The sequence below is a fragment of the Carassius auratus genome, chromosome 5 (assembly GCF_003368295.1).
Source record: "Carassius auratus strain Wakin chromosome 5, ASM336829v1, whole genome shotgun sequence".
NCBI lineage: Eukaryota > Metazoa > Chordata > Actinopteri > Cypriniformes > Cyprinidae > Carassius > Carassius auratus.
In genome coordinates this window covers 15,241,074-15,265,227 of record NC_039247.1, presented here as the reverse complement: position 1 = coordinate 15,265,227, position 24,154 = coordinate 15,241,074, and the positions used below count along the sequence as shown (strand labels likewise).

The following is a 24,154-nucleotide window of genomic DNA, read 5'->3' as shown; positions in this document are numbered from 1 at the left end:
TTCCAGAGCTAAACCTGGTTGTATGTTAGCAGAACCAGTTGGTAATAATTGTTGAACTGGGACACGACTATCTCCAGAGGATCCCACAGAGTCCTCAAAGCTTTGCTCAGAACGGTTCCAAATAACAGCCATGTAATCACCCTCGACCTGACGGGCTAGCGGAGCTCTTTCTATTTCCCCAGTTGTTTGAAGCTTTTAGATCAAGCCAACAAAGGTAGTGAGTGTGAGAAAAGGAGGGCTAATCCTTCTCTGCAGAGCTAGTGGACTGTTGAGAAGCTGGCCGCAAATGTATTCTGGGTCAGGATTAATATTAATGAATTTAGTAAAACATTATTAATCGGAAAAATGGAATTACGTGTATCATTTCTATATAGGAACGTTTATGTCTATTCATTGTGTTTACATTTATTACTTATTCTTGATACGTAGGGACCACAAGGCAGTGCTAGGTGGTCATTCAATTTGAGATAGAGAGAAGATTTTACAAAATGCATTTTTAAGGGCCACTGAAGTTAAATTGTTAACTTCGTTTTGGATTCAGTGCTTTTTTAAATATATTTATTTTCTGTTGAGAATGTTCATTTCTCCTTTCATGTGCACTGTTATTTCCATAGCTTCATACAAAGACAATATTTCCTAAATATGTATATTAGTTCAATGATAATATAACTGCCTTTTAGCTAATAGCATGAACTCTTTATAAGATATTGTGTAATATTTTTTTACACACTTTTCTTTATATTCTAGTAAATATTTAAAAGCCTGTGGCCTAAACTTTAACATGTCCCGAGGCCATCAGAGGTGTTTTGATTCCCTCCACAGATGTGTTTTTGACATTACTCATTGATGCACTGGAAGTAACCTTGCAGATGATGTGGGCTGTGAATCTCTGAATTATTGAAATAAATTGAGATGCAGCACAGATGTGAAGCGTGCCGTATGCATGTTTATCTTAGTGTGTGGACTGGGATGTGGGTATTTGGCTACATTAATATTAATAATGTTTTTCCCCTTCTTTCTCACACACACCCTGCGTCTCAGCTCACACTTGGCTTATCGGTATGAAAGTGAAGATAAAAAAACGTAGCTGCCAAAATTCATAGATAAAAAAAAGAGCAAAGCTTGACAGCTGACAGTGAATGCAAACATTCAAAAGCCTCAAAGAAGCTCTGCTCAGGGGCTTCATTTGTCCCTTACATTCAGTGTAAAACCTATAAGTTTGTCTTTGCTTTGTGCCCAAATGTGTGCCATCTCTATAGTGCTAGTGAATAGAAAGCAAGATGTGGAGTTTTAGAAAGGGATGAGCTGCCCGTGTGAATTAAAGCTCATTTGTTAATGGGCCTGCCCTCATCCTGAGAGCAGCTGGGGGCGATAAATCAGGTGCTGCTGCACTGCAGCGTCATTGCTGCAGTCACCACTGCTTTATGGGCCTATCCCAGTGCCAGTTTGGCACACAGTATATCCGCAGTCATGAGATAGAAAGAGAAAAGGAACTGCCGTTGTAAGTGTCAGGCACTTTACAGCAGCATTAAGCATCTCAGCGGGATGTGAAGTATGAGAAAGCGAGAGAGAAGGCCGGAAAGAGAAGGATATCTGAGTTTATCTCTACAATCTCCCACATGACAGGTTTTAACTGCCAGATGCAGATGCAGAAGTGAAAGCCTTCGATATTTCCTTTCATCTTTTTTTTTTTACACTCTTGAACTCATCCCTGAAGAGATTTTATAGCAGGGGGTCAGTCTGTGTGCTGAGAGACATGATATCCTGGATCCTACAGCTGTGAGACCATATGGAGCATCTTCAGGGCTCAACATGGAATCTGTCTAGAACCCCTTTATTAAAATCACTGCACGCTTTGGAACTCACGCACAGTTTGTCTTCTTATCAGCTCCAGTGCTTGGGACACTGGATGACTATTTTAGTCAAGTGATCTGAAATGAGACCTAAAATGTTGAGCGGTTTAGTCAATGTGTGTGAATATGTGTTTGTTTAATTAGTCAGCAGCCGGTTGAACAGCAGGCCACCTGCACATGAAAACCAGAGGTACACCTGTCTCTACAGGGCCCATTCACTCCTATGCGACCCTCCTCATGACACTGGAGACCCTGCAGACAGGACACACATGGACGAAAAGGGAAAAACAATTATGTTTTAAAGAAGTGTTTTTGTTGTTGCCTTCATTCTGATGTTTTTTAGTTCAGTTTGTATTTAGGCTTCTGAAATGTGGTTCACAAACCACTGGGGTTTCATTGAGGGGGGGTTGTGATTTAAATGGCAATGTTGGATTAAACGTAATACAAAGCAGTAGTAATAATAATAATAAATATATAAAAGAAAAATAGAAAAAGAAAATGTGTGTGTGTGTGTGTGAATATGAATATATATATATATATATATATATATATATATATATATATATATATTAATTAAAGATTGTTATACATACTGTAAAAAATGTGATAGGAATAAGAAAAGAAACAACACAAGCTATACTAAATTCATTATATTTTGAAACATTAACTTAGTCTTCATTGTAAATCTCAGTAAAAATATACTGTATGAATAATTTTTCCAATCTAAATAAAACACAATCATTGGAGTATGTTTTACAATAAAATATTTGAGTTTTATTATACTTCAGACTTTTAATTGAATGTACATGCGTTTCCTTTTTAGTTTGTACAATTTATTTAGACATTTCTGAGTGAAAACGGTTTTTATACAAAATTTTGTGTAATAAAAGTAAATAATTTAGGCCACAGGAATTCAGCTGAAAAAAAAAACATCCTACCTACAACTCTTTACCACATAAGTGCACAGACAATATTTTAAAATTAAATTATTTTAATATGTGTGAGGACAATGGCCAATTACTGTATATTATACAAAAATATTTGACCACAGGACAGTGCTATTGACCAATGTGAGTTTCAGCTGTATTCCAGAGAGTTGTGCATTAAACATTATACAAATTTTAAACAAAAATTCTGAAAAAAATAATAAAAAAATAACAGTGTAACTGAAGTTCTAGGAACTGTGTGTGTTTCTAAGGAACAGTGCATTCTTGGTATTATCACAGTCAATGTCACAAGAAAGCAAATGCCGTATTACCATGGAGATCTCTTTCAGCTGCTTGGATACCAGAGAATTAAAAGCTGAGTACATGACAGAGCTGTCTGACAGCGAGCAGGATGTCTACCTATGACACCTCACACTAGAACACATCCACACATCCACAGAATATATGACAGGTTTTTTAGCTTTATGGTTAATTATGTCATTTTCAGTATCTGAACATAAAGCATGACTGGTAGCTGTTGTATAACAGACTGACAGGACGTCCTCACAGGATTATAGAAAATTAAACATTAATCCATAAAATACACATGGAAGGGGAATTCATACTCACTAATGGTCATGGACTCTGATCATAAGGTATAAGAGGGAATGAAGGATTACTCCGCATTAGATACCCTGAATCCCTTTACCTTTACTAAGAGGTGTTTTACTTTCATTGAAACTCATTCTCAAATCATGCTGGAGAACATGATCATCAAGTTTTACACAAAGTTCCTGCAGCTCCAGTGCTGCTGTCTTTAAAACAGAAGGGAATAGTATACAAAATGGAATAGAAAGCATCTTTATGGCAGATGTAAAGTAAAGGTTTGTTCAGAGGTGCAGTGTTTGATTCTGGATCTCTGACAGTGATGGCAAAACACAATTCGCATCAAATGTGTCTAATCACAGCCTGCCAGCGCTCCCACTGTCACACACCTGCTTATGACCACCCACTGCCCATGTGAGCTGGGACCTGGGCCACCATTTAATTTGTGATTCTCAGTCACATTTGGTAAACATTAAAGTGTGATTTATGATTTCATGCCAGGGACAGACTGTGCGAGTCTCTTTATCCTGCTGTTCTGTTTGCATCATGTTTGTTCACCAGTCCATCAGTCCATGTTCCAAAGCTCTGGACACATTTGGGAACACATTTGATTTAAACTGTAGGATTTTCACTCTGGGTTTTAACACATTCAGGTCATCTCCTGGACATGACGAAAGAGGATCTCCAGTGACAGTCACTGATGAGTTTGAATTACAACATCAAAAAGCATTATGTCTGAATGCAAGCCAACCTATCAGCACCTAATATTCCACTATACAAATAACGCTATTTATCATTTCCTCATCGCATACATTATTAACATAATTACTGAATCTCTTATCCACATCATGCTCTGTTTGTGTAATTCTCTAATATTTGTTCATTAGCCTAATTTGCCCAATGCATTCTCGTATTAATTCTTAAAGAGAAAGTTCACCTAAGAATAAAATTCTGTCAGCGTTTTCTAATCCTTATGTCATTCCAAACATCTGTGACTTTCTTCTGTTTAAGACAAGAAGGTACATTTTAATAATGCATTATGAAATCTGCAATTTTCCTTGCAATCAGTATTATTGAACGAAAGTCACACAAAAGCACTATAAAAGTAGTCTATATGACTTTGCTTGAGAAACAGGCTGAAATCTTTAGTCATAATGACTAATAATGGTCCCATCTAGTGAGTTGTTAACCGAATTTTGAACGAATCATCTATCGGATCAACGGACTCCCTTGTGAACATCGATGTTCAAAAGGGAACATAGTGTGTGTGTGTGTGTGTGTATATATATATATATATATATATATATATACTCATGACTCGTGAGTCGATCACTCCTCAATAAATAAATAAATAGAATTGGGCCTCACTGACTCCAAAACTGGTACAATTCCAATTAACTAATTTGCATGCAACATGGTCTGCAATCTAACTTAGCCGAGTGTACTTTTGATTGCTAAGGGCTTCGGGACGCGCAATTTTGATACTTAGATATAATAACTGACCAAAAATGTCGGGGCTTTAAGCTACATCTGAGTGTCTGGAGTCCCCTCGCCGAGTCCTCCCTCCCCTGCGCAAGGATTACAAGTGGCTTTCAAATAGCCCGACTCCACTGCGCTCGCGAGCCGCTCTATGCAGACACACGCGCTCGTGACTAGACAAAGACAACGAGCTGTCACACCTTTACAATGAATCTTATGAGTTCAGCGTCAAAGAAATGCTGAAAGGAAAGTCCAAGGAGCGAAAAATCGTTCTGTTGTGCTGTAGGATAGGAAACCGCTGCTGGAACAAGACTACCTGTGGGCACTTCAGTGAGAGAAACAAGAGCCAGCCCGTGTACGGCGTTTTCAATCTACCGGTGAAACACAACACACATTTATATGGCAAAGTTCCTCGCCGAGCTGCTGGGATGTACACTGCCCGAGAAAGGAGCATCTCCAATGTTCGAGGTGAGATTAAAGAAAAATAGTTTTCATATTACCAGTGTGTCACGGTGTTACACAGAGCGTTTCATTATCTGAGATATTTAAAGGTTTAATATGTTACTGGTTTACTTAGCGTTTAATTAAAGCGGTGCTTGTAGTTCTTTGATTGTTTAAGCTATTAAAACAGATGCTGTTCTTGGAGGAAGACTGGCACCTTCACAACAATTTGTTAAATTTGCTGCCACACACAATGAGTGTTTACAAGTGTTGCTTCTTATTACATAAACAGATAAACTTTTTACATAAGATGATGATCGTATATTGATGTATAACAGTGGGTTCAGATGGGTATGAAAATTAAATAGTATAATGTTGATGGAAAGGAGTCAGCCAGCCTTGATTTAGGCTACTTAAGTAAGAAGCCCCATGTGTATGTGGGTCAGTGTGTCAGGGGAAATTCATGTGAATTACTAAATGATTCTAAGTGGTCTATCACTGTAATATGAAAACTGCATGATTCATTTTATTTACAGGTGTGCTTTGCATTGTGCTTCTTCAACTGTGCAGTTGGCTACATTATTAATTTGAGTGCTAATACTTTGTATTGTCTTTGGTAAAGCGTCACACTTGTGCACCTTGTGAAGGTGACATACTCCCTTTCTAATGAAAATATGTTTGTGTGGATAATTTTATCTTGTCAACTGCTGCTTGGCTTAATTTACTTTATAATACCCCAGATCAAGCTATTTCAAACCAGTGTGTGTGAGTACCAGCTGAATCCATGCTTTTCAGTTATCTATTGCAGTTTTTCTCACTTCCAGTGCACGCGTACCACTCATCTGTACATTTTGAATGCACCTCTTATTACTTAAGACATTTGTTCTATTCACAGGATATTCCGCCATGATTCTAGCTCAAAGGGAGCAAATATTTCCCATTCATAGGGCATTCAATTGTGTAGGATGTGAATTTAAATTGTATTTATTTACAGAGATATTATGTCACACTTCACACTTTTCTAGTAAGTTTCATCTCTGTGTGAAGACTTTGCAGGCCATGGCGTAGCGCAAAACTGAGAATGAATGTTTCAAAGTGAGGCAAACCTCAAAGGATTTCCCATGCTCAGTAATGAACACTGGGAGTAATGAACACTGTGTAGGGACCATGTCATTCGGAACACACACTTCATGCATGGAGCTCTCTTCTAACAAGCTGGTTATCTGAATCAGGTGTGTAACAAAAAAAACAAAAAAAAAAGAGACATACAAAATATGCAGAGCGGTATGTAAGGACTGGAATTGAGAACCACTGATCTATTGAAATGTTTTGCTGATGGCCATAATCGGCCTGTAATGCCAGTTATAGTGAGTGAAGAACATCTGCAGCACAGTGGTGTTGAAGGATTAGCTCCCGGGCCGTTATATAAGAGAATATTCTGTTTGGATCTGATCTGCACAAAGCCATCAGATCAGCCTTTGCCTCTAATCTCATGAGTGTACCATGCCTTTCTTCCCCTGTGTTACTATGTGTATTTGAAACGCTCTGTGTCTTTTGTCTTGGTGTTTTGCATTTATCTTAACTGAGCTTTAAACTTTAAACTTTCAAACGTTTGATTAGGTTATATTGTAAAATGAATAGGCCTACAGAGTTGTGTTTTGTCAAATTTAGATTTAGGTCTGTTGAGTGCAGTTTGTTTTTGGTTGGCTTATAGAGGTACATCTCAGAAAATTTGAAAATCATGGAAAACATCTTTATTTTTTGTAATTTAATTACAAAAATCAAACTCTCTTATATTCTAGATTCATTGCACACAAATGGAAATATTTTTTTTTGTTTTAATTTTGATGGTTACAACTTACAATTTTAGAATATTAGAATATTCAATTTTGAGCTTGATTAGTTTGATTAATTTTGAGTATAAATACTGGGTACCTCTTGGGCTAGTTATGTGAAAGACTACTGACTTGGCAATGGTCCAGAAGACAATCATCAACACACTCCACAAGGAGGGTAAGCCACAGAAGGTCAATGCTGAAAGGGCTGGCAGTTCACAGAGTGCTGTATCAAAATATATTCATAGAGAGTTGACTGGAAGGAAAAAGTGTGGTAGGAAAAGGTGCACAAGCAACAGCAGGGATGACCACAGCCTTGGGAAGATTGTCAGGAAAAGTCCATTCAAGAACTTAGGAGGGCTTCACAAGGAGTGGACTGAAGCCAGAGTCAGCGCATTAAGAGTCACCATGCTTTTAAGGAAAAGGGCTGTCACATTAGAACAAAGCCACTCCTGAAACAGAAAAAATGCAGAAGCATTTCAGCTGGGGTAAGGAGAAAAAGAACTGGACGGTTGCTCAGTGGTCCACAGTCATCTTTTCAGGTTAATGTAAATTAAGCATTTCATTTGGGAATCGAGGTCTGGAGAGACACAGAATCCAAAGTTTCTGAAATCAGTGATTCGGGGAGCAGTGACGTCTGCTGGTGTTTGTCCATTGTATTTTATCAAGTCCAAAGTCAATGCAGCCATCCATCAGGAGATTTTGGAGCACTTTATGCTTCCATCTGCTGACAAGCTTTATGGAGATGCTGATTTCATTTTCCAGCAGGACTTTAGCACCTGCCTACACTGCCAAAACTACTTCCAAGTAGTGTGCTGACCATGATGTTACTGTGCTTGATTGGTCAGCTAACTCACCTGACCTAAACCTCTCGGATAATCTATAGTGTATTATGAAGAGGAAGATGAGAAACATCTGACAAACAATACATAGGAGCTGAAGTCCAAGATCACAGCAACCTGGGCTTCAATAACGCCTCAGCAGTGCCACAGACTGATCGCCTCCATGCCACGCAGCACTGAAGCAGTAATTCATGCAAAAGGAGCCCCAACCAAATATTGAGTGCATAATTAAACATCTTGAACATTTCTGTTTTGTAAATTGTTTTTATTTGCTTCATCTTTGAGAAAATATATATAAAAAATTGAGATTCTGAATTTAAAATTTTCCTAAGCTGTAAGTCGTAACCATCAGAATTAAAACAAAAAACTCTTGAAATATTTCAGTTTGTGTGATTTTATTATTTATTTTTTATTATTTATTTTTTTAATTATTTTAAAGAAAGTTAGCTTTTTTTTGTAATTGAATTAGAAAAAATAAAGAACTTTTCCATGATATTGAGATGCACTTTTAGGTGTTTTGGGTTCATTTGGGATAAAGCACTGGTTCTCCCTATGGGGGGCCTCAACAGACTTCCAATGAGTCCATACAATGATTTTAAATTCACAAAAACATATATATAGACTCTCTCTCTCTCTCTCTCTCTCTCTCTCTCTCTATATATATATATATATATATATACAGTGGGGATCGAAAGTTTGGGCACCCCTTGCAGAATCTGTGAAAATTTGAGTAATTTTAAAAAAATAAGAGAGATCATACTAAATGCATGTTATTTTTTATTTAGTACTGTCCTGAGTAATATATTGTACATAAAAGATATTAACATTTAGTCCACAAGACAAAAAAAAAATGCTGAAATTATTAAAATAACCCTACTCAAAAGTTTGGGAACCCTTGGTTCTTAGTACTGTGTTCTGTTACCTGATGATCCTCGACTGTCTTTCTGTTTTGTGATGGTTGTGCATGAGTCCCTTGTTTGTTCTGAACAGTAAAACGGAGCAGCGTTCTTCAGAAAAATCTTTAAGGTCCTGCAGTTTTCACCCCCCAGCTCTTAATGCATCTTGTTTCCTTCTGGAGCATCAGTGAATGTTTGAACCTTTTTTAATAGTTGTGTTCAAGTCCCTCAAATGTCCTCAGTGTGATAAGGTGTATCTCAAAATCATAAAGTCACTGCTGGAAAGGGTTCAAATATGTAAAGATGCTGGAAAACTGAAGAATCTGCAGGACCATAAAGATTTTTCTGAAGAACGCTGCTCAGTTTAACTGTTCAGAACAAACAAGGGACTCATGCACAACCATCACAAAACAGAAAGACAGTCGAGGATCATCAGGTAACAGAACACAGTACTAAGAACCAAGGGTTCCCAAACTTTTGAGTAGGGTTATTTGAATAATTTCAGCATTTTTTTTTGTCTTGTGGACGAAATGTTAATATCTTTTATGCACAATATTTTACTCAGGACAGTACTAAATAAAAAATAACATGCATTTAGTATGATCTCTCTTATTTTTTGAAAATTACTCATATTTTCACAGATTCTGCAAGGGGTGCCCAAACTTTCGATCCCCACTGTATATATATTTTGTATGTTAGGGATGTCACAATTCTCCATATAATATAGAAAACCAAACCATTTCAATATGACATACACGGTCCAGCACGTGCTTCTGAATTGCTGTTTTGCTTTTAAATAATTGCCATTTTTAATTTCTCTCAGAGTTGATGCTGTTTGTGTACCAGTGAGTTCACTCGCTGAGTTAAGGAAACTTTCTTTCTTTTGTTCAGTTACAGTGCTAGCGATGTCTTTATCCATATCAGAGCCGTTCCATTGGAACTGAGGAATCCAGATGCAAAGCATGTCATGGAGCAGCCAATACTGTAGTTCCAAACAACCAATAGTTCCAGCATAGAAGCATATTCATTTCTAGTGTCTCTCAAGCACACTAGCCTGAATGTTGACGAAATAACATCGTTTTTTGGTACACATTAGTTTACCTCTAGAAAATCTGGCCAGTAGTGTTATTTTATGAAGCATTAGATAATAAACAGTTATACTATAATAGCAGTAAGATAACATGAGAAACACCTTAATAGCGACCATAAGCAGATACTAGTTGTCATAATTTTAAGTTTTTAGCTCTTTTGCAATCTTTTTCTCCCTGTAGATGGTTGAGTGAACTTCAAAGAAGACTGGTTCAGTTTTGTTAGTTTTAGGTTTGTAGAAATGTTCAGTAAAGGAGATGTGGCTGGTCAGTAAGGCTGAACGATTAATTGCATTTGCGATAATATCGCGATATGAGAAAATGCGATTTTCTAATCGCAACGTGCGCGATTTGAGGTGGGCACGTGACGCGAGCGAAAGAGCGGAGAACTCGGCTGCAACAACTTTTCATCCTGTCAGTTCATCTTTAACCTGTAGCGCAATGGCCTCTGCCTCGACGGAACAGTCAGTAACTGACACAGCTGCGACTTTAATCTCAAAGAGGAACAGCACGTCGGTGGTGTGGAACTATTTTGGTTTCAAAAAAGAAGATGCTGCACAGCTTCAGGTGTTATGCAGAGCATGCCGTGCTCCCGTTGCGACTTCACGGGTAATGCTGTGTTCACACCAAACGCGAATAGAGCGTCAAATTCGCGTCTACCGCGTCTAGTTTGCCGCTTGACCATTTTGAGATCATTCGCTTCATTCGCGCGAGTAATTCGCTTCATTCGCGCGTGGAATTAACTTCACAGCAGACGCGAATTCGCGTCATGGGGGGGCTTCTGCCAGCTGAGTTCACGCAGCATTTTCAACCGCCATTTTTATTCGGATAATTTTCAAAATATTACTGTTACTGTGTCATGAAATATAGTTTTAAAAGTATTTCAGGCGAGAATGTAGTTGTTTTAAACTCAGATATGCGGTTTATTTATAATGACAGCGTCTGTTTAAAAAAATGTGTTTCGCCGATCTCGGAGATGAGCTCCACATGATCAGCAGGAGCTCCGTCATCATGTATCCGCCGAGAGCAGCCTCGGCTCGGCTAGACCTTCTGACATTTGCCGCTGACTCTGATGTCTCTTTAGTGGTTCAAGATAAAATATAATTCATTTGGGGTAAAATGAAACGTTTCTTATCAATTGGCCTTTATTCAATTTATCTATTAATATGTTTTTTTATATACATATATGTCCTTTTTATTCCTGTCTCTATAGAAATATGAACTTTTGTCATATAGCTCCGGTTGACTGCTCACTGACAACATCAGTCGTTCCTCCTTGTTGAATGAGTGGAGAAGGGTATTCCTGCACAACCGGAGGCTGCAGGAACATTCTGTTGAATGAGTGACTCCTAGCAGGCTCCTGATTGGTTAACGCGGCGCGAATTGACGCCAAAGTTGAAATTTTTCAACTCGGGCGGCAGACGCGAATTCGCGTCAAACGCTAAATGCACAAAAAGCACCTTTGCGCTTAACGCGCGTTTCGCGCGAAACGCCCTATTCTCAGCACGGTGACCAAGCCTGGATTCGTGGCATTGACATATACGCTTGATAAACGGAACAATATACCCTCCCGTACATACTTCAGTCAGACTGCCATACCGGAGCTGTACAAAAAGTGTAAAGAGAAAGTCGCCGCGGAGGTTAAAACGGTGGAGTTTTTTGCTAGCACTACAGATATGTGGTCAAGCCGCACAGCTGAGCCTTACCAGAGTACCCGTACCTGCCACAAGCGCTCCCTCAGAGCGTCTTTTTAGCACAGGAGGGAATATTGTGACTTGCACTCGCTCATCCTTGAAGCCAGCAAAAGTCAATATTCTGGTTTTCTTAGCAAAAAATCTGTGAGCCACTGAGAACAAAACTGTTGGATCATTATAGCTGGCAGTGCCATACTCGTACTGAACTTTAGTCTGTGTGGTGTGTTATTGTTGTGTACTTGATAAGTGAGGTTGATCTATTCCAAATTATAATATTCAAATAGTTTTTGTCTAATTTAAAAGTGCATTTCTCCATTTTTTTATTTATAACTTTATTTATTTTGATTTTACTAAATATTTTCAAAGCAAATGCTGTTGCAGTTGTGTGAAATGTTACTGACTTTGGAGCAGTAAGATAATTATTATTTTTAATTATTTTTTTCTTCAGACTGTAAATTTTGCACACAGTGTTTACAAAGTGCGCATACCTTTGTTTAAATTATTGAAATGCACAGTGGCAAAGCCATAGATGTTCCTGTAAGGAGCAGTTCAATAAAAATGTCATTTATTTCAAGTCATACATGTTTTAATTTAATTATAACAAATAGGCCCAGCCTATGGGAAAGAACATTTCACACAAAATGCATCTAATATTGTGTTGGTCATATTTAAATAATTCATTACGTTTTGTTGGGGAAAAAAGAGGATAAAAAAAATCTTTACAAAACAAATCGAATATTAAATCGCAATCGCAATATTGGGGAAAAAAATCGCAATTAGATTATTTTCCCAAATCGTTCAGCCTTACTGGTCAGACTACTGTGGTGTTGAGGGTGAAGGTGTTGAATGTCAAGCTGGCTCTGATCTGGACCTCATTAGTGTCCTGTGGTCACTTGTTTGACTCTCAGCATGAGATTGAGTCTGGCAAGGTTACCATGCACACACACACGCACACACACACACACACACACACACACACACACACAGCAATGGCATCCTTCAAACATATTCCAGCTGTTTGAAAGATGTGTAGAGTATACTAGAACCCAAATAAATATGTCAACTTCATAAATGGGTTTTGAGATCTGGAGGGATGGAAAAAGCAAAAGTGCCATTCCGAGACCAGTTTTCATTTAGATGGTATATGCTCACAGCTTCACTCCTAATCAGAACCATGTCAGGTTGTCAGTGTTTTTGACAGGCCATTTCAGAGTGGACACTGAAATGCTGCCAACCAAAACTCAATCCATTTCTTCTCTTAAACTGACAATTGCCACTTGGTTGGTGTGAGCTTAAACATGACTGGCTCTTATAACATGGATTTATGCAGCAATCTCTCATTTTCTCTGGAAAGTTGCAGCTTATATGTTGCAAGATGTGATATAGGTTTAAACACACTTTATGATCACTTTGTTTTGAAATGCAAATGTGCAAAACTGCCAATGTAGATACTATTTCTTTCAAAGCTAATAAATTATACACAGAAAGTGAGTGTAGAACATTATCATTATCGTTATAGTCACTGAAGCTGTCTACACAATGAACTGAATCTCCTAGTTACATTGGATGTACATATACACTAGTGCACTTCGTTGTTTATGATGAAAGAATTCACAAGAAAGCAAAATTCAGTCTGTGAGAGTGCACACTAAATAAAACAGCATTTCTGCAACGACTCATCTGAACGATTTTCATTCTTAAATTCAACTAAAAAATCATGTGTGATTGGTTATAATGCACAACACTCTAAAAGGAAATATGGTTCAATATGAGCTGATCTTAATTAAATGCTGTAATAGACACTTTGTTCACAAAACACTTAAATAGATTTTATTTAATTGTGCAGGGGCATTTTTGTCCAATTTGGTAAAAAAAGTCCCATGACAAAGCCTTACACATGCTCCACCTATGCGCATTTCATTCATTCATTCATACAAGGCTAAAAGGCAATTTTACTATTAATATAGATTTTTTGAGTACAAATTTTTTGTGTAACAATTTTAGCATTATCAAATCATAGTATTTATTTAAAGTGTAGTGCAGAGATAAACTTATGTAGACACTTTTTTTTTTTTTTTTGGATAAACTTTTTGTTTTCTCCTAATCCTTCCACTGTGCGGCAGTGTTTAGTCAAGTTACCTTTATTTAAATAGCACTTTTAACATGACAGATTGTGTAAAAAAAGGAGCTTTACAGTATAAAAATAGGAAAATAGTGTGTCAGTGCAAAAGGACAATAGTAAACACTACATTTTCAGTTAACGGCAGTTCATCATTGAATTCATTGATGTCATCGTCCAGCTCAGTTCAGTTTAAATAGTATCTGTGCAATCAAGTCAGTGATATCAATGGAAATGAAGTGTCCCCAACTAAGCAAGCCAGGTACAACAGCGGCAAGAAACCAAAACTTAATAGGTGACCGAATGGAGAAAAAAACCTTTGGAGAAAAAAGGCTCAGTCAGGGAGGCTGGGTTTAGGGGGCAGTTCTCCTTCACCCAAAGGAACCAGCATGTTGATCTATGCTGCAGCAAATTTTGCTGAGGGCTCATCTGGTTCTGTGGTCTAACCATGGTCTCCCAATGGTCGTCTAGGACAGAGGTTCCCAATCCTGGTCCTGGAGACACCCCAACACTTCAGATTTGGCATGTCTCCTTTCTGTTACACACACTTTTAATGTCTTGAAATCTATCAATGAGCTGATGGCCTAGTTAAGGTCTGCTTGATGAAGGAGACATGCAAAATGTGCACTGTTGGGGTACCTCCAGGACCAGGATTTGGAACCACTGGTCTAGGAGACCAGGTCTTTCACTGGGGATCTTTCTCTGGGGATCATGTAGTTGTCCTGGTCTCTGCTGAAATTCAGGGCAGTAGAGGTCATCTCTAGGCGCTGATACACCATCTGGGCTGGATACGGAGTGGATCTGGTGGCTACGGGGACCTCAGAATAAGAAAGAAACAGACTAATATTAGCATAGATTCCATTCTTTTTATGATGTAACAAGTACATCTTATGTTATTGGAAGTGTTCCAAGTTCCAGTTAACCTAATTAATTCAGCCTAACAATCCTTTAATGGATTTGAGCAATAGAAATGTGTGTGTTATGTGTAAGCCTTGTTTTTTTTAATCTAGATTTAAACTGACAGAGCGTGTCTGCCTCCCGAACAGTGTTAGGTAGATTATTCCAGAGTTTGGGTGCTAAATGCGAAAAGGATCTGCCGTCTGCAGTTGATTTTGATATTCTGCGTATTATCAAATTGGCAGATTTTTGAGAGCGCAGCGGATGTGGAGGACTATAATACAATAAGTGCTTGCTCAAGTACTGAGGTGCTAAACCATTCAGGGCTTTTATAAGTAATTAGCAGGATTTTAAAATCTATAGAATGTTTAATAGGGAGCCAGTGCAGTGTTGACAGAACAGGTCTAATATGGTCATGCTTCCTGTTTCTAGTAAGAACTCTGCTGCATTGCCGCTGCATTTTGGACCAGCTGGAGTTTATTAAACAAGCAGAACAACCACCCAATAAAGCATTACACTAATCTAACCTTGAGGTCATGAACGTTTGAATTAGCATTTCTGCATTTGAATTTGAGAGCATAGATTGCAGTTTAGATATATTTTTGAGATGGATAAATGCAGTTTTACAATTGCTAGAAACGTGGCTTACAAAGGAAAGATTGCTATCAAATAGCACACATAGGTTAATAGCTGATAATAAAGAATAGACAGAGCAGCCATTAAATGTTAGACAATCTTAAGGTTATTACATGCAGATGTTTTAGGTCCGATATTTAACACCTCTGTTTTTTCAGAATTTAGCAATAAGAAATTACTCATCCAGTTTTTTATATTGACTATGCATTCTGTTAGTTTTTCCAATTGGTACTGTATGTTTTGCCGGGACGTGAAGAAATATAGAGCTGTCATCAGCATAACAGTGAAAACTAACACCATGTTTCCTGATGATATCTGACATGGTAACATGTAAAGCGTGAAAAGTAATGGTTCTAGTACTGAGCCATGAGGTACTCTTTACTTCACTTGTTATCGATATGATACCTCTTCATTTACTGCTAAAAGTTGATGGCAGTCAGATAAGTACGATTTGAACCATACTAATGCACTTCCACTAATGCCAACAAAGTTTTCTAGTCTATTGAAAAGAATGTTGTGGTCGAAAGAGTTGAATACCGCAACCAAGATCAGATGATAAGAGAAGTTAATTTGTAACTCTAATGAGAGCAGTTTCAGTAATATGATACGGTCAAATCCTGACTGGAAATCCTCACAGATATAATTTTTCTCTAAGAAGGAATATGAACGTGGTAAAAAAGTGAAAGTGATGTGACATACAGCCAAGTATGGTCTGTGACCCATACTCAGAATTGCATTTAACCCATCCAAAGTGCACACACAGCAGTCAACACACACACACACACACACCTTTGTCGGGTTTTCAAAACAAATCCTGCCCACTTGCTTCTCAAAAGATGCGGTTGAAAATCGCATTCGATTTTTTGCACAGCCTTACGGTCCGTAATTAACTAGATCTTTGGGATCAAGTTGTGTTTTTTTTAATGAGAGGCTTAATAACAGCCAGATTTTGGGAACTTATACTAATGATAATGATTAATTAATAAAAGTCAGAAGATGATCTATGACATCTGGAAATGTTAACAACTGATGGTGCTTTATTTTTCATTTAGCCGCTGTATTGAATAAATACCTGGAGTATTGTTTGATTTCTTTCAAAAGAGACGAACAAGTAATCAGATCTAGCAGTTTTTAATGCTTTTCTGTAGGATAGGGTACTTTCCTACCATGCAACACAAAATACCTCCAGTTTTGTTTAACTCCAGCTGTGCTCCATTTTGCAGGCTGCTCTCTTTAGTGTGTGAGAGTGCTTATTATACCGGGGTGTCAGACTGTATTCCTTAATCCTCCTTTATCATAAAGGAAAAAACGTATCTAAAATGCTAGAAAAGAGAGCGTCCATAGTTTCTGTTACATTATCAAATTTTTCTGAAGCATTACACATTACATATGCAGGTTTCTCTTTGTGAGGTTTGGTTAGCAGTGACTGAAATGCAGCTTTACACACAACTGTCAGTCTGAATGGAGAGGATCTTGAGACTGCAGTAGCTTCAAACACCTGTCTGCTGCTCAGCAGTGGCTTTTTTACAGCTTGCATTACAATACAGTTCATTTGTTTGACAGAAAATTTACTTAATAAATCTTCATCTGACCAAGATCTCACAAATCTTGATGGTTCAATAATCTATAAATTGAGGCAACTCCTCACCCTTTTGGATGCGGTTCATGTTTATAACATTAATCTTGTGGGTTAGACTCATGTAAAATAATGTAATCATCTGGTTTTATGTAGGTTTCTGTCAAACAGAGCACATCTAGGTTATGATCAGTGATTATATAATTTACAAGAACAACTTTCATAAAAAAGGGACCTGATTTTCAATAAGCCAAGCTTTATAATTTGTTTCTCTGTATCATACAGTATACATTTTTTATTTGTTGATGACAATTAAATGGTTACTCCTAAATTGTTTGGAGTTTTTTTTTTTTTTTTTTTACTCAGGGAACAGACACAGTTTCTCTAGTGTGAAATCTAGGTGAAAGGGTCTCTATGTTCTGAGAATTACTTCTGTGATGTGAGGTGGTTAGCAGAGTCGGTTTAGTCAGTCTGTCTGCTTCCTGACCTGGGCCCCAGTTACTCAAATGCAAACTCTAAAACTATGTGCCATTTTTCTAGAGGGAAGACCGGCACCATCCCAGTAGGGATGGGGACCATCTCTTTTCAACACGTCAGTTCTGCCCCAAAAACCCGTCCAATTGTCTATGAAACCTATGTTATTCTGTGGGCCCCACTTAGACATCCAGCCATTGAGTGATGACAATCTGCTGTGCATCTCATCACCACGGTAAGCAGGAAGGGGACCAGAGCATATTACAGTGTCAGACATTGTACTAGCAAGTTCTCAAACCTCTTTAATATTATTTTTAGTGATCTCCGACTGGCGAAGTCGAACATCATTAGCGTTGGCATGAATAACAATCTTACTGAATTTACATTTAGCATTAGCCAGCACTTTTAAATTTGCCAAGATGTCAGGTGCTCTGGCTCATAATAAACATTGGACTATGGAGGCTGGTGTCTCTATTTTCATGTTCCGTACAATAGAATCGCCAATAACAAGAGCACTTTGATCAGGTTTCTCAGTGGGTGCGTCACTGAGTGGGGAGAACCTGTTTAATGTTTTAATTGGAATGAAAGAGTGGTGTTTTGACCTTGTGGGGAAAAAGCGAAGACAGAGAGAAAAGAAACTGAGTGAGAAAAAAACAGAAAATGGCATTAGACGCGAATGACAAACTAACCGGCTAACTATTAAATACGAAAAACTACTAAATACTTACGTGCTGCACTCATGGTTTTAGAATAAAAGGGAACAATCAAATGAATCATTAGTTCACCAGAGTGATATTAATATAGAGATTCAACAGAAAAGCAAAGCTACATGGAGTTACAATCGCAAACCACTCAGCAGCACGGCAGACAGGAACTGGGAGAGATTTTCTCAAAAACCAATGTGAGAACCAATGTTTACAATACAGATTTTTTTTGTGTGTGTGAATCTTTTGTTGTTTTGATGCCCGTAATCTGCCTAATAAGTGTGTTTCATGCAGTAGTGTCAAAAAGAAACAGGCTTTTAGCTTGTTTAGTTAATGAAAAATGAGAACATGTGGTCAAGACTACTTCCTTCTCAAAACTTGCATACATGTAGAGATCAGTGTGATCAGTGCAGTTATTAGATGTGAGATCTCAAGGATATGGAGGTCACAGACAGATCCTAACCAGCATACACAAGCAGAAAAGACGAGCCTTGGCCATTCTCAGCCTGATCAGCATACTCCACTAGTGAGTTTCTGCATATATTTTAGGAATAACCTCTGAAAAAAAATTACATTCACTACAAGCTATCAAGTTTTCTAGAGATTGGATGCAAGTGACCTTTAAGATATCAAACTGTTCACAAAAAAATGTCACAAACTGTAACATGCAACCTATACACTGTTTTATGCAAAATATGCAGTCTTTTAATTAAATGTCCCTCAGCCTTGGGGGAAAAAAGACAATGTACTTTCTGCAGGTGATGCAGCTGGATAGCTGAAACCAGTATGTTTAACTTTAAACATCGTTGATGCAAATACAGAAAATGAAATGCAGTGCAAAATAATGTGCAAAGCAATCGCTTTCACTGGACAAAATCTATCATGAGTTAACCACAAACCCTTTTTTTCTAAGCAGAAGGAAATCTAGTTTATGCTGAGTAGTACAGAGTTGTGTGTATTTTGTTGTGCTGGTGGCCTAGTTAAGCATTTATGCTCAGCCAGATTTGTATGTATGGAGTACAAGAGGAGTTATCTATAAGAAAATTGCATTTTCTTTTTCTATAGGTTGAAAGTGGATTAAGCCTTTAATATATATATAACCCCTTTTCAAAATAAGATCCAGAAGAAAATGTTAAAGGGGGGGTGAAATGCTATTTAATGCATACTGAGTTTTTTTACACTGTTAAAGAGTTGGATTCCCATGCTAAACATGGACAAAGTTTCAAAAATTAAGTTGTACATTTGAAGGAGTATTCTTGTTTAAAAAATACTCCTTCCGGTTTGTGACCAGTTTCGGAAAGTTTTTTTCGAGTATGGCTCTGTGTGACGTTAGATGGAGCGGAATTTCCTTATATGGGTCCTGACGCACTTCTGCCGGAAGAGCGCGCGCTCCCGTATAGCAGAGCACTGAGAGCACAGACATTCACTGATCAGAGCGAGAGCGTCGCGAAATGTCACAAAAGACGTGTGTTTTTGGTTGCCAGGGCAAGACAACCCTGCACAGATTACCAAAAGAGAAACAGCATTAAGGGACCAGTGGATGGAGTTTATTTTTACAGAGCATCAACGGAGTTGTGCAAGTGTTTGTGTTTGTTCCCTGCATTTCGAAGATGCTTGTTTTACAAACAAGGCCCAGTTTGACGCCGGGTTTGCACATCGTTTATTTCTTAAAGGGGCAATAAGTAACTTTTTAGGTATTTTATTATCTAAAATCAATATTTTTATTCATAAATATGCCCTCAATGGTGTACAAATACCTATGCCAATGTTTAAATGAATCCTCGTAAATGAAGAATTTATTATCTTTATATACATGGGACGGGTAGGTTGACGGAGGCTTCCATGTAGTTCCGCCATCTTGCAAAACTATAATAGCAGAGAGGGACAAAAATTACTAAGCCAACGCGTTTCCACAACGCGTTTTCGGTCAGAGCCAGAAACGCAGGTGCAGAGCAGTGAGAGGCGCTTGAAACTGCACCGGCAAGTTTAAAAGTCTGGATTGCATTCTTATTATGGACCATACATATGCCGCGCCACAGGAGAAGAAAACATCGTCGCCAAAACAGTCAAAAATAGAACGTAAAAGGAAACGTGACCGTAGATTACAGAAAACAAGAGTTAATGTCGGGGAAGCTTTTTCTAGGTGGAAAGAGCTAATGCTGGATAAAGATTTCAAAAGAGACGCTGAAGTGGCCAGTTTTCTTCTCGACAGGTAAGTCAGTGTTACAATCTATATTACAATATTTCTTTTATATCTAACAATGCACATTATTCAGAAAATATAACGAATAAAGAAGACATAACTACTAATTACAATATTTCATGTTTTCCACAGTCAGTAATTCATACTGTAACATTCGTTTGTTAGTTGTCATGTTGCAGTTTGTTTGAAATAACACACCTGTTCACCTGAAGGAAAACTCGACAAAGTGCTATTAGAAGACATCCCGTCAAAGCTTTTTGGTACATATCGCCTACCGTAGATGCAACGCGCATTTGAAAAAGCGAGGCGCTGGAGAGCAAAATTAGTTTGAATGCAAAATACAATTTCACCACTAGATGGGAGTAATTCCTACTTAGTGTCCCTTTAAGGATGATGCAATCCCAACGAAAAAGGGTCACGATCGTATGTTGGAACCGCAGGCAGTGAGTAAAACTGTTTCAAATATCTCTGTGTTGTTAACTTAGCTATCGGCACGTAAGCACATCAAGTAAACAACATGCGATGTTGTCATCAAACTGCACTTTCCACATGTACAGCTTAAAAAAAAAAAAAAAAAAAAAAAAAGACGACAAAGTGGAACTTAGTCATTTTCCAAAACCGCTAAGCAAACATATACAGTTTCAGTACATACCACATAGAGACATTGTTGCTGATGCTGCTCTTGTTAAATTTCAGCCTCTGGATCTGATTCTGGATCATAAATATATGCTGACTGTTAGCCATTGTTTGTTTTGGTTGGTTTTTGTCCTCATGGTGTCACAGCTTCCAGACGCGCTCAACGCAAAAGCCTACTGGCGCTCGTGATTCTTTAGCTCCGCCCACACGTCACGCCTCCAGCCGGTCGTGTTTTTCCGGGAAAAATCGGTACAAACTTATCTTTCTCTTATGAATATAATAAAACTAAAGACTTTTTGGAGTTATGAAGAATGCAGTACTACTCTATAGGTACTCAAGATTAACAGGATATTGAGTGAAAACGAGCATTTCACCCCCCCTTTAAAGTATCACAAATCCTATATTTCTCAAAAAATTTTTGCTTCATTTGCAGATTAATACGGTAACATTTGTTAGAAGCCATGTTTTAATGCATATCTTTCATAGCTGATTTAAACAATTAACCCTCTGGGGTTCTTCGGTCATTTATGACCCGAAATTTTTTTTTAAAAAAATGTTACAAATCGTAGCTTCATCGGAATGGTCCGAAACTTGGTGACTTTTTTGGTACTTGGTATATGAACACCCCAAAAAATTGGGGACAGGATTTTAAGTCTAAGTGGTCGTAAAAAAAATAGTCACACTCAGGGTCTTCGGGTCAAAAATGACCCGACATAGGAAATGAATGGGAAATTTGCAAAAATATGAAAATACTGAGTTTTTTTGTGTGTACAATCTACAAATCAGCCACGATGCAGAAAAAAAGCATACAACAGTGAAGGGGTGAATCTCTAAAACATCAAGAGTGCAAAACAGACAAAAAAATTCACACACACACACACACACACACACTTATACACACAAAAACACACACAAATGAAAGTATCATTGCAAAAGTTAATTTTGGGAAATGTGTGAAATAAAAGAAATTATTCATCAATGTAAGAAATAAAGTGCACAGCAATAAAAGCATGAGGCTGTAAGCCATCAAGGTTGCAAAATAGACACACTCACTCACACACACACACACACACACACACACACACATAGGGAAATATGAGACTGGTGAAACTGTAACAGAGATATGTGAGAATATGTGAAATAAAATCAATGAATCAAATAAAGGGGAGACATTGGATCCAAAATGCAAAAGTCACACACCATGTCTCTCTCTTGAACACACACACACACACACACAAACACACACACACAAGCACGTGTGCACGCACGCACGCACACACGCACAAACAGAGTAAGGTCAAAGGATGGAATTCTTCCCTAGTAACCTCCAGGCCTATTCGAGCGACCCAGGCCCAGCGTGACACTTTTTTTATTTTTCTATTTTCCATTTACATGTACTGTTTGAAAATGATTATACGTTTGCTGTTATTTTTGTTTTTTGTTCATAATTGCTGTTGGCAATTTTGAAGAGTTACTGTTCATTGAATTGCAAAAAATAATTTTAATGGAAATGTTTATAATAAAAGGTAAATAAAAATATGTTATGATTTAAATAATGTCATTTTTTTTATTAAGTTAGAATTAAAACAATGGGTAACAAAATGCTTTCCATTTGTTCTCTTTCTAGTGCAATGTTCAGGTTTGACTGTATTATAAAGTAAAACTGGCACTTGAAATTACCATTTAAATCAACCAAACAAACAAAAACAAAAAAAACTTGACAAAAATAGTCTTTGAGAATCTGTGATTATATATTAAAATCCACAACCTGAAATAAATAGGCAAATATGTGCAAAAATCACTAGAATTCACAAGCCTTTCTACAGAGAGCTGTACATTCTCTCTAGTGGTAAAAATGTGCTATTGCATGATAAAAATGCTTAATTTGTCCACCAGATGGCACCAATCTAATTTCAAAAATTGTTTTCTATAGGCCTTGGCTGTACTTTAAAATAAAATACAGCATTAATAAAAATAAAAATAAAAATACATATATATATAAATTTTCTATTATATTCAATGGGAAAAAATGGATCATAATTATTGCATAAAAATTCATTATTCATTATTATTATCATAAAATTCTCTCAAAACACAAAAAAAGAAAGAAAAAATATTATTGAACAAAAATACATTTGATTGATTTTACTGAAAAAAAGTATACCTGAATCCCGGCCTCTGGGTCATTTTTGACCCGAAGGTCCTGAGTGTGACTCATAAATGAAGAACCCCAGAGGGTTAAAGTTTTTAAGGTCACCATAATTGCAGTTTTGAAAAATGTGGAAATGTTCAGATTATTCAGGCTTATAATAATTATAATCTTGAAAATAACTAATTATAATCTTGAAAATAGCTAATAAAATGTTTTGAATTACATTTTATCATTGTTATGTGCTTTCCATGTAGGAATGATTTCATTTTCGTAAATGTATCCTCTGAGGTCTGGGTTTGTAATACAGTATGTCCAATTATTTTCTGCTGAAAGGCTTTGAAGGCTTTATCTCTTTTTGTCCCTATTAGAGTTTTCAATTGACCTTCATTGGCTCTTATCTGAGGCAATTTCCATTTTAATGACAGATTTTTGACTTGGGGGTAACCGATCTCTTTTTTTTGGGGTGTTATTGAGGCATTTCACTTGACGACATTAAGCATACTGAGAAGAGTGCTTTTACCCAGACCATTGTTTAATGTGTAGTTATGTGTTTTTTGTTGTTGTTGTTTTTTGAGTTGGGCCTTATATATTGAATATGATCAACCATTAGCATCACAATTATTTCCAAAGTGACACAAAAATGGATTCAGATGCTTTGAAACACTTTTAGCACTCTTTCTTCTCTATAAACATTCTCTTTCCTCTCACAGTGAGTTCATTTGATTAGATTTTTTTTTTTCCTGGGAACACGAGAAAAGTCTCAGTTTTATTTTCAAGGCATAATCTCATCAAACAATGCTTCCCTTGAAAATCTTTTCCTCCCGATGCCGTGTGTCAATCTTCTTTGTGTCTCATTAGTCATGAACAAAGGCCCCGCTCAACCCACCTGCTGTTTGGAACGGGCAATCATCAGGCTCAAGGTCTCAAAAGCGAGACATGTCACTCACACATAACAAGCTAATCAGCCAAGATCTTGGCGGTGAATTACGCGAAGGGACTTGGAATGGAAAAGGTGCTTGCCAAAAAGATTTTTAATGAACGCTTGGGTGCCTCTTGTGCTTTCATAAGCAGCTGTGTTTCTAAATTATGGGAAGCTT

General features: G+C 37.4%; 1 protein-coding gene across 1 annotated transcript in view; it reads left to right on the top strand.

Annotated features, from left to right (window-relative positions):
- Window positions 1-5,019: 5,019 nt before the first annotated feature.
- The window catches only part of LOC113077818 (ras-GEF domain-containing family member 1B-A-like), a 78,897-nt gene continuing 59,762 nt past the window's right edge, over window positions 5,020-24,154 (top strand). Inside the window, exon 1 of the mRNA XM_026250084.1 lies at window positions 5,020-5,332. Coding sequence (XP_026105869.1) covers window positions 5,264-5,332 — 69 coding nt within the window. The 5' untranslated portion in view covers window positions 5,020-5,263. The remainder of the gene's footprint in view (window positions 5,333-24,154) is intronic.